The sequence below is a fragment of the Acipenser ruthenus genome, chromosome 11 (assembly GCF_902713425.1).
Source record: "Acipenser ruthenus chromosome 11, fAciRut3.2 maternal haplotype, whole genome shotgun sequence".
Taxonomy (NCBI): domain Eukaryota; kingdom Metazoa; phylum Chordata; class Actinopteri; order Acipenseriformes; family Acipenseridae; genus Acipenser; species Acipenser ruthenus.
In genome coordinates, this window is record NC_081199.1 from 18,619,036 (window position 1) to 18,631,391 (window position 12,356).

The 12,356-nt window shown below is 37.0% G+C and overlaps 1 protein-coding gene across 2 annotated transcripts in view; it reads left to right on the forward strand.

Annotated features, from left to right (window-relative positions):
• The window catches only part of LOC117427084 (contactin-associated protein-like 5), a 400,337-nt gene that overhangs the window by 69,244 nt on the left and 318,737 nt on the right, over window positions 1-12,356 (forward strand). For both annotated transcript variants that reach the window (XM_034045447.3, XM_034045448.3), the window contains exon 3: window positions 2,532-2,725. In XM_034045447.3, coding sequence (XP_033901338.3) covers window positions 2,532-2,725 — 194 coding nt within the window. The remainder of the gene's footprint in view (window positions 1-2,531; window positions 2,726-12,356) is intronic.

Sequence of the window (12,356 nt, forward strand, 5' to 3'; positions counted from 1 at the left end):
TTTAAGAAATGGCTTTCTTCTTGCCACTCTTCCATAAAGGCCAGATTTGTGCAGTATACGACTGATTGTTGTCCTATGGACAGAGTCTCCCACCTCAGCTGTAGATCTCTGCAGTTCATCCAGAGTGATCATGGGCCTCTTGGCTGCATCTCTGATCAGTCTTCTCCTTGTATGAGCTGAAAGTTTAGAGGGACGGCCAGGTCTTGGTAGATTTGCAGTGGTCTGATACTCCTTCCATTTCAATATTATCGCTTGCACAGTGCTCCTTGGGATGTTTAAAGCTTGGGAAATCTTTTTGTATCCAAATCCGGCTTTAAACTTCTCCACAACAGTATCTCGGACCTGCCTGGTGTGTTCCTTGTTCTTCATGATGCTCTCTGCGCTTTAAACGGACCTCTGAGACTATCACAGTGCAGGTGCATTTATACGGAGACTTGATTACACACAGGTGGATTCTATTTATCATCATTAGTCATTTAGGTCAACATTGGATCATTCAGAGATCCTCACTGAACTTCTGGAGAGAGTTTGCTGCACTGAAAGTAAAGGGGCTGAATAATTTTGCACGCCCAATTTTTCAGTTTTTTATTTGTTAAAAAAGTTTGAAATATCCAATAAATTTCGTTCCACTTCATGATTGTGTCCCACTTGTTGTTGATTCTTCACAAAAAATTACAGTTTCATATCTTTATGTTTGAAGCCTGAAATGTGGCAAAAGGTCGCAAAGTTCAAGGGGGCCGAATACTTTCGCAAGGCACTGTATATGCACTCAGATCCATACTCACTTTTGCTTTTCATTAAATCCATAGACCTCATTTTTAAATGTTGGTCCCCATGTTGACTTATGGACCGCTTATTTAATAATAACATTAAGAACTCTGGAATTCTACTACAGATCAATGTAAATACTGTAATAGCTAATTCATTACAATACAAATGAGCTGTGTCTGTAAACATCATTGTTGAAGCTGAGACTATTCTTTGGCATTCAAAAACATGTATTCATAAATGGAAAAGTTTTAAATGAGCTCCCTTTATATCTGTTTTTTTTCCCCCAAGGATGCAATGTCTGGCTGTAGATAAGCAAATAGGAAAGTGAAAGGCCTTCCACAGGACTGTTGTCAATACCTCCCCGATTAGAATAAATCTATCATTGGGGGCTCAACACTGTCATGTGGGAGCCAAATGTTTGATCACAGCTTTAGAAAAAAAATCTATGTAGCTGAAAGCCAGCGAGTTTTTATCAGGAAGCAAAACAGCTAATTCAAATGCAAAACTTATGTGGGTGCTTATGGGTAGACCCAATCTCTATGTTAGTTGAACATGTCTGCTGGGATAGCAGATGTTTCTCTTACCAGTACTGATAGTAAAATCCCAGGCTGCTAGTTGGGGAGAGTTGAATTAACAGACTAAACATTAAGTACAGTAACATTTAAACACAAAGGAGCTGTTCATTTTCAGGGATGTCCAGAGGCTTAAAAATCAGTTTTTTTACACATTATCATGAGCTACATAATCACTGGTCCCATCATTGTGATGATTTGAGATGCACAGCCTTGCCACTTTATTAAGACATGTTTACCCGATTAGACTTGGCATTGCCCTGGTGTGAGGGGCATGTGCTCTTAGTATACCCTGGAAAGATTACCCTGAAAATGCCAAATAAATTACATAGTTTACTTAAGTATTTTAGCAGATTAAGTTCACCCAATACTGCTGCACTGGTATCCTGGTGGTGAAGGCTACTTTCTACATGATCGTGCCATTATCCACTATGCCTAAATGATTTGAGAAGCATGACAAATACTTTCAGCATCTTCCATCCTGCATCTCAAACCTATTGAACAGATAAACTTGAATGCATTCATCATCACAATCCTCAGTCTACCTCTCTCCACCAGTTGCATGAAATATTAATGACTGAATGGTACAGGTCCTGGCCAGGCAGTGTATACATTTTTCAAGTAAAAAAAAAAAAAAAAAAAAAAAAAAGTAAAGCCCCCTTAAAAATTAAAAGAACTGTTAAATTCTTCGACTAGTTCGAATATCAAGGGATGAATCAGTAAAGAGGTTGATGAAAATTAGATTTTTTTATTTACCACGGAGGATACAGAATATATATATGACACTATGCCACTCAACCCAGCTTGTGCACACACATAGCTAATTAAGTTTTAGTTTAAGTTTTAATTGGTATTGATGAAGACGAGTAAAAGCAAATTCAGAACAGGAGGTTATAAATGCATGGACTAGCCTTACAGGTAACTCGTAAATCTCTTTTTTCTGGCCTTGATTTGGATAGCGCCCTTGTGTATTGGCACTTACTGCCAACACTTATTTCATATATGAACGGTATTTGAAATTACCATTGCTAATATGATGGTTGTGAAGCCATATTTATTTTAAAAGTTCACTGAACCTCCCTTAACAACCCTTAACAACCCATCTTTGGACCTTTTCCTGTAGGGCAATTGTTTTATGCAGTATTATACTATTTGTCTAATGGCCTGTTTGCATGACCTTTCTGCCAGGTTTTGGAGGCTGGTCTCCTCTGGACTCAGACAAGTACCAGTGGCTGCAGATTGACCTGCGGGACAGAGTGGAGATCACAGCGATAGCCACACAGGGACGCTATAGCAGCTCGGACTGGGTCATTAGCTACCTGCTGCTGTTTAGTGACACGGGGAAGGGCTGGAAACAGTACCGGCAGGAAGACAGCATCTGGGTAAGTGGCTCCTCAACATTTCCTTTAGAACAGCGGTGATAGCGTAAGAAAGAGACTTCCTTTTGCCATTTTATATCTTATGAGGTGTAATGAGTTTAAATGTGTACTCAAAAAAACGTTGCTGCTATATGTATACACCACCCTAGACCCTGCTTGCACTGTAGATTATAAAATGAATATTAACTAATATTTAAAAATGTCTTATCTTTTATTAGCACCACCAACATTATTACCAGCAACCACCCTTTTCTCCTGTAAAATATCTTGATTAATATTGCCAACTCCAGGTCCATTACTGGGTGATAATAGACCTCAAATTATGGAGTGCAGTAAAGTGAAGGTGCCAAGTGAACTATGAAATTGAAGGTCCATTATCGCCAATAGTGAAACTGTTTTGCTGTTTCAGTCTATATACGGTGCCTTGCAAAAGTATTCAGACCCCTGAACAATTCTATCATATTACTGAATTACAAATGGTACATTGAAATTTTGTTCTGTTTGATATTTTATTTTAAAACACTGAAACTCAAAATCAATTATTGTAAGGTGACATTGGTTTTATGTTGGGAAATATTTTTAAGAAAAATAAAAAAACTGAAATATCTTGCTTGCATAAGTATTCAACCCCCACACATTAATATTTGGTAGAGCCACCTTTCGCTGCAATAACAGCTTTAAGTCTTTTGGGGTAAGTATGTACCAGCATTGCACATAGTGTCGGAGTGATTTTGGCCCATTCTTCTTGGCAGATTTGCTCCAGGTTGTTCAGGTTGGTTGGACGACGCTTGTGGACCACAATTTTCAAATAGTGCCACAGATTCTCAATGGGATTGAGATCAGGACTTTGACTGGGCCACTGTAGGACATTCACCTTTTTGTTCTTGAGCCACTCCAATGTTGCTTTGGCCTTGTGCTTGGGATCATTGTCCTGCTCAAAGGTGAATTTCCTCCCAAGCTTCAGTTTTTTAGCAGACTGAAGCAGGTTCTCTTGCAGTATTTCCCTGTATTTTGCTCCATCCATTCTTCCTTCAATTTTAACAAGATGCCCAGTCCCTGCTGATGAAAAACATCCCCACAGCATGATGCTGCCACCACCATACTTCACTGTAGGGATGGTGTGTCTTGAGGCATGGGCAGTGTTAGGTTTGTACCACACATAGAACATTGAGTTTTGGCCAAAAAGCTCTAACTTGGTCTCATCTGACCACAAAACCTTTTCCCACATCGCAGCTGGGTCACTCTCATGCTTTCTGGCAAACTCCAGTTATGCTTTCAGATGGTACTTTTGAGTAACAGCTTCTTTCTTGCCACCCTCCCATACAGGCCAGTGTTATGCAGAGCTCTTGATATGGTTGACTGGTGCACCATTACTCCACTCCCAGCCACTGAACTCTGTAGCTCCTTCAAAGTGATTGTTGGCCTCTCTGTGGCTTCTCTCACAAGTCTCCTTCTTGTTTGAGCGCTGAGTTTTGAGGGACGGCCTTTTCTTGGCAGTGCCTGGGTGGTGTGATGCAGCTTCCACTTCCTGATTATTGATCCAACTGTGCTCACTGGGAAATCCAAACACTTGGATATTATTTTGTACCCTTTCCCTAATCTATGCATTTGTATTACTTTATCTCTAACTTCTGTAGAATGCTCTTTGGTCTCATTTTCCTTCAGATTCACAGCCTGACCAATGATCCTTCAACAGTGGGGTTTTTATCCAGAAAATGTGACAGCAACTTTAATGGTTCACAGGTGGAGGCCAATGGTAAGGTAATTGTGTCCTCGTTAGGGCAATTTCTTTCATCTGTGTAAACTGGGAGCTTCCACAGCACAGGGGTTGAATACCTATGTAAGCAAGATATTTCAGTTTTTTATTTTTCTTAAAAAATATTTCCCAACATAAAACCAATGTCACCTTACAATAATTGATTTTGAGTTTCAGTGTTTTAAAATAAAATATCAAACAGAACGAAATTTCAATGTACCATTTGTAATTCAGTAATATGAGAGAATTGGTTAGGGGTCTGAATACTTTTGCAAGGCACTGTATGTATATGGTGAAAGCTTTTAGATTAATGGTGGTTTGAACTTCTGGGTTGCCTGAAAATGCTGAGTTATAAAATGACTTGTGCGAAACTTTTCATCATTACAATTGTATTGATCTGTATGCTGCTGAAGCTGTCTTTTTAGTTTGCTTACAGGGAGCACATGAAAGGTAGACAGAAATATGATTCTGTAATCACATGGAACTTGGTGATATCACCAATCTAATATCATTAGATATTAGAAACCTGGTCAATTACTATCATTTTAATAAACAGATGAGAATTATTTTAAGACAAAACAGAAAATATTTAACAATGCTGTGATGTTAATTGTAACAGGGTGATGTGCTGAGCTTACCCCCACCCTCAATCACATTATTTACTTAGAAACACAGAGGTCTTTAAAATGCAGGGAAACAGCAACGTGGTAGTGTTCACAGATATAAATATTTATTTTGGCACTGGATACTGCACACAAATTACAACTGACTAACATTAGGTGCTTTCACACAGAGGAGTTATGACAGTTCAGAACCGCCACTGAAGCGGCTTATAGGTCCGTGTGAATTGCCTATAATGCCACAGAACCGTCATATTTTATGCCTTCTCTGAACCACCTCACTGAACCGTCATAACTGCCTGTGTGAAAGGCTATACCGCCACTGAAGCGCTATAGTGGGTGTGGTTTCAAAGTCAACATGCCACGTCACTATAGCGTAGGTACCTCTGGGCATGCAGAGGGGCAGCAGTGTAGAGTAGTGGTTAGGGCTCTGGATTGACCGGAGGGTCGTGGGTTCAATCCCAGGTGGGGGACACTGCTGCTGTACCCTTGAACAAGGTACTTTACCTAAATTGCTCCAATAAAAAAAACCCCAACTGTATAAATGGGTAATTGTATGTACAAATAATGTGACATCTTGTAAGTCACCCTGGATAAGGACATCTGCTAAGAAATAAATTATAATAATTGTCATTATTATTCTTTTGTCCTTAACTATTACTATTAAAGGCTGAAAATTAGCATTACCCCTTCTATTGGAAGATTCCCGAACATATGGCTATAACAAAACCCTTGGTCCACACGTATAGTTACGGCAACCTCATTAAGGGAAGCACCTTAATCTAAATACAGCAATACACCGTCATATATCAAACACACTTGATCAATGGCATGCAAAATACATAATAAACCACAGCTCTATTGCCAGTAGAATAACAATCACAATAATAATCACAATAACAGACAGTTCAATATAACAGTGAGGGTCTCACATCATGAAAGGTGTTTGATTAAGATGCTACCAAAGCCATACTTTATAGTTATGGCCATGCCATTGTTTTGATTGAATCCAGGCTAAATTGGTTTTAAAAGAAAAATAAATACATACTGGAAGCAGGATAGCCCACACAGTTGCAATGTGTACTTGTTTTAAACAAGGGCCCTGTGAGTTTTGTTGTTTCTTATAAACCGCGTGGTTAAAAAGTGTCTTTGTATATACTGCATTTTCTCAATTACAGGAAAATGCAGATGTATTTTCTAATGAGCCTCACCATGTTGATTAATGAGCAACAGAGTGCTTTTATCCAGGTTGTAGGTGAAGATTACATAGCACAACCACTTTATTCGATGTGTAGTTCCTATTGACAAAAGGATTTGGACGTGCACAGTGAGCATATTTGTGCATGATGATTAATTCTTAAGTCTGTACACTCACAATATATGCATAGAGCTTTTGTATATGAGCTTTTTGAGTATGTGTGCAACTTCGCTGTTCAAACAAGAAAACAAATCCAATGATAAAGCACTTAGAGACTGAACCAAATTGGAGATCCTAGGGGTTTTGATATAGGAAAAAAGAAAAAAAAGCTTTTATGAAAACTGGCTGATTGATGTGTTATGTACAGTAAACGAGTTACATTCTCTGAGTTGCATCCTGTAATATGTAAAGACTGCATCCCTCTGTTACAAGTCTATTTCAGACACAATGGGCAAGACAGCAGGTTGGCCGCTGTGGAACCAATACATACTTATGTTTCATGAGGTCAAAAGTAATTTGTTCCATTATTTTAACTCACTAGCAACATTATCACTGCTCCTCTTGTTTATTTTGCTGCTGATCGTTTTGTTCCTTGCTCATACAGTATTTATACTATATATATGCATTGTGTGTAGGGTGTCTCTTACTCTCATGCAGTATGGGTAAGAGGTCCGTGAGCGAAGCTGAGCAATGAGAACTGATCTCTGATATAATAAGAGACACCTTACATGAAATATTCATGTATAATAAATCACAAAAACAAACACTGTACTTATGAATGACTACTTAAGATAACAAAGAGTTTTACTTACACTAAAGGCACCAGGATACAGCAGTGTATCTTTAGTTGCCTTTGATATAGTTAGTATATCCGAATTACACATTAAAATAAGTGAGGAATCGAAAGTATTTTTTGTATACCTTCATAATATTTGGTGCCATTTCTGTTATGAAAATGGAAGGCAAGCCTGTTTGGTAGCAGCCAATGTGTCACTTGCTACTGTGGATTTTTAGGAATGAGGCAGAGAACCACAGCAACGCATTACAACATTAAACAAAATTTACTATGTAGTCCACACTACACGGATCATTACCCATTTGTGGTTCTGGTATATTGTTCTTGTGCTATAAAAAAACTAGATCCTTTTGCATGGAAAGCATCTGTTGTATTGGTGAGAGGCTGTTCACTGGGACCAGATTCAGCTGCAATGTGTTTACCCACTGATGACGTAGATGAAAAAGTAGGTTGGAAACCCAGTGACATGAAAAATAGTGAATACTGGCCTACTCCTGTGTTCTGGATGGGGGGAATACTTAAAATTGCCCTTTGTAACCAAACTGAAATGTATGAAAGAAACAGTTATTAGTCCAGAGCGATTGCTTCTGGTGGTGAAAGGCTGATTTTGACTAGAGAGGATAAGCACAAGTCTCTGGTAAAATGTGGATTTAACAAATGCCAAAGTGGGTTGTCAGTGATAAAGCCAAGACCTTGCTCAGCCTGTAGCCATATGGTAAAGCACTGCTGAATGCTATTTGAGTGTAGTGGCCCTGAAGGAATATCATTCTCCCATTTAAATGCTGACAATGTGAGAATGTGTTGGTTGTGAAACTGATCACACAGTCAAATAGGCTCATTTGGGTAAACTGGAGTGTAAAGAGGGATTCCCTGCCAAACTTATCTATTCATAAAGGGTTAACGCCTTTCGAAATGAGAAAACAGGAGTACATGATCGGATTTCATCCATAGCCGCTTATTTAACGGAGGTAATTCAGATGCGTCATTAAGCCCCAATGATTTTCTTCAAATAAAGCATGTTTTTAACAAATTGAGAAAAAGGTTAGTGATTACATCATTAGCATAAAGTTTTCATCAGTCCTGAGTGTCAACCTGCTATTCATAAGAGTGAACGACAGCAAAATGCTGTCGATAACTAGGAGTTATTGAACGCTTTCTACAGTCAAGTCTAAACTAACGACAGCATCGGCAGACTATTTATTAAAGACATATTTTATGACTACACTTGCTGTGTTATACAGTTTGACATACCCGTGATTAACACTGCCTATTTTGAAAAAAAAAAATCTGTAGCTTTATATAAAGAAAAATGTTTAATATGAATATATACTCACACAAGACATTCTCTGGCGTAATCATTTTGAAACAGCTCTGTGAAGCGGACAGCAAGTGAGAGACTGAGAATAGAGTTATTTTATTATTATTATTATTTCTTTGCTGTGATCCGCGGCTGACAGCGGTCCTTTTCTTTTCATTTCTTTTACCTGTGTTCACAATAAACAGTTCGGACAAATACTGCCTGTGTGAACTTGTTTATTTTCATAGAGCGTTACAATATACATTATACCAGTGCTGTTGATGCAGTAAGTGGGAAATTTGGGCTTGCTTGGTATTGCAAAAAGGTCAATTTTGTGTACAGTGTGCAATACGACGTGAAACTTTCACTGATTCATAAACTTGCCCCTGAATGATTCCCTGCTTTAAGTGGGGTTTATTATTATTATTATTATTATTATTATTATTATTATTATTATTATTATTATTATTATTATAGTTTTCAAACGTCCGCCTACAGTGCTTTTTGGTTAATTTCTTTTTTTGGTCCTGCAGTTAATGGAAATCTTATGTGTGTATATGGAAATGTGTTTACCAGTGTTTTGCGACAGTCGCCCGTATTCTCAGATCATTTTATGAATAGCAATATGGACGACTTTCGTTATTTTTAAACGGAATTCGTTTTATTATGGCATATATGAATAGGGCCCCAAGTGTCTTGTAGGTATCAAGTGAAGGCTGCTGTCACCCACACCTGTGATGTGAAAAGATGGCTGTCTTGCCAGGTTGTAGTTTTTATAGAACCACTCAGAGCTGTAACAGAAAGGGAAGTTGAATCTTGTTGGATTCAGGCTGATTTGCTGGACATGAACTGGATGCTGTAGATGAACTGTTGACATACACTGCTTAGAAATATGTTATGATATACTCTGTATTAGTTTATAGTAATATTGTAGTTCTATATTCCTTTTTAAATATTCTGAGTAACACGTAGAAAATATTATTAGTAGAACTGTATAGAGTCTGTATGGAAGGTCCATTGCATTGAAGGTCGTGTTAACCTGCTGACAGTTCCAGGCTTTTCTTATCAGGTGGAAGAATCTCTTTGGCTGGGTTTACATGCATGTGAAAATCGACTCTACAGTCATGACTGTGTGATGTTGTGACGTGAATACATTGTGAAACAGCAAAAGAACGTCCTTTTGGCAGCGCGACTTTAAGGGCAGGGTCAATCGTTTTCTCACGATAAAAATAGCTGTAAAAACCAATGTAAACCTGAGCAGGAATCGTGCTTGTGGCTCACGAGATTTCAGCAGTCAAGATCTAGTTCTTCTGACAATCTCACGTACTCTCCAGCAGAAAGGCCATACAACCGCCGATGGCAGTCATTATCATGGTACATTTTAAACATCATCAATATTAAAATGAAAGACAAACTATCGGATACAACTCAAAAGTTTTATTCAAGCACATCATATTAAACGTCTGCACAGCCAAAACGGCGTATTTAAATGAACAATTAATCATAAAAGCTTATAAAGCACTACTTCAAAAAATGAAAAACTTTAATAAAATAAACATCTCAAAAGAAACTAGTGTGTAAACAGGTTTATGTACATACAAAACTGTAAAAACAAAAGTAATTTTTAATCTAAAACAAAAGTAACATATGATTTCTCTTGTGTGTGTGTGTGTGTGTGTGTGTGTGTGTCACTTGCAGCACAGAATCCAGGTTGAGCTGCTGCAGCCTGCAGCTTTGCAGTTTTCTGATTGAAATGTTTCTGCTGAAGCGCTGTGGCTAGCTTCAAGATGAAATCTCTCCTACTGATATTTTCCCCGGTGCATTTCTTCTAAGTACAAGCATGACTTCATGCGGTGGATTTGGAAAACGCTTACAGTAGAGTTTCATGTTAATTAAAACTAACCTTGGCAAGAGAGCAGGTTGTCTGAAACCTGCTTGAACAGGGGATTTTTAAAAACAGGGAGAGGTCAAGCTTAGTTTAAGTGAATTGAAAAGCTAATATGAGACTGTTACATTTAACTATGTTTTCTATAGCCTGGATTTAAATGAAAATAAATGGATCTGCAACTGTAGACTTAGAAGTTTGCCATGAACCTTCTAACAGTCTTTGTCCAGTAGTATTTTGTTAAAACACATCTATACATATAACAAAGCCAGCCTATTGAAAATAATGTATTTGATGTTGAGGGAAATATAAAAATATCTCTCTATATACAGTATATTATCAATCTATGTTATCTATCTATCTATCTATCTATCTATCTATCTATCTATCTATCTATTTATCTATCTATCTAGCTCTCTGAGCTATATATATATATATATATATATATATATATATATTTTAGCTCAAAGAGCCAGCTGCCCAACGTTTCGATATGTTGTACATATCTTTCTCAAGGGAGCCTGTGTTTGAATCCAAACATTGGAGGTATTTATAGGTTTTTGACGGCATGACAACTACTTGTTATTGTTTACATTCAAATTCATGATTTATTCTTACATGATGTAATGGTGTTCTATATATTGTGACATCATTTTTACTTCTATCTTTGAATCTGTATTAATTCTAATTAACACTACTTTATATAAACTTATATTTTTATTATATCATGCAATGCTGGCTCTGAGGATCAGTCTAGATTTGGCCTCCCCAGCGCATCAGCATGCACAACTTTTGAATGAACTTTGTTTATTTATTTAAATGTTATATATTTATTGAAGTTAATTAGTTCATTCTTTTCTGTTGAGTCCCGCTGGCATAATCGTGTTCAGTCTATTTATCCATTTACTTTCTTTTATTCGTCTATATGTCGCATTGTCTAATTTGAGCTGTTCTAATACTACAAACTTTACATCATTTATGTCATGTCCCTGACTGGTGAAGTGCTGTACTATTGGTTCATTCATTTTTTTATTTCTAATTAATGAAAGGTGGTTCTGAATTCTTTTATATAAAGTAGTTCCAGTCTCTCCAACATATTTGATTTCATCACATTTTTCACAGGCTATTCCATAAACAACATTGCTATTTTTACAGTAGGTATTAGTTTTTAGTGGATATGTGGTGTTCTTATGTTTAATTATATTTTTACGTTTGTCTATGTATTTACACACTTTACATCTACTAGTGCATATGTTCGTAGAACCTATTTTGTCAATTATTCTTTTATGTTTACTGTGAACTAAAATATCACCTAAATTAGCTTCTCTTTTGAATGCTACAACTGGGGCCTTAAGAAATACTTTTTTTAATTTTTCTGAATTATGTAGAATCCGCAAGTGTTTCCAAACTATCTTAGAAATATTGGGCAAAAGTTTAGAGTAAGTCATTATTAATGGGACTCTTTTGACCTTTTTATCTCTATTTTTATAACCTAGTAGATCATCTCTTTTTAGTTTATCCACTTTTCTTAACTCCGTCTCTATAATTCTTTCTTTGTATCCTCTTTTTTTAAGATTTGTTTTTAATACATTTCTTTGTTTTACATAGTCACTTTCTTTTGAGCATATTCTTCGTATTCTTATTCCTAGACCCTTTGGGATTGCCCTTTTAGTGTGTATCGGATGTGCAGAGGACATGTGTAAATACTGGTGCATGTCAGTAGGTTTACAGAAGAGGTCAGTCTCAATTGAACCTTCTTCAAGTTTTACTATGGTATCTAAAAATTCTATTTCTTTCCTTGTCCATCGAAGGTCCACCTTAATATTACTGTGTATTTCATTTGCCATTTTATGAAACTGGAAAAGAGATTCTTCTCCATGTGTCCAAACCCCAAAAATATCATCTACAAACCGAATGTATTCTAAAGGTTCTCTTTCCGATTTTCTAAGTAATTGTTCTTCCCATTTCCCCATGTATGTACTGGCAAAATGCATTCCTAATTTAGATCCTATTGCGGTACCATCGTTTTGTTTGTAATTCTTATCAACAAATGTAAAATAACTGTTTTCTAAAACTATGTTG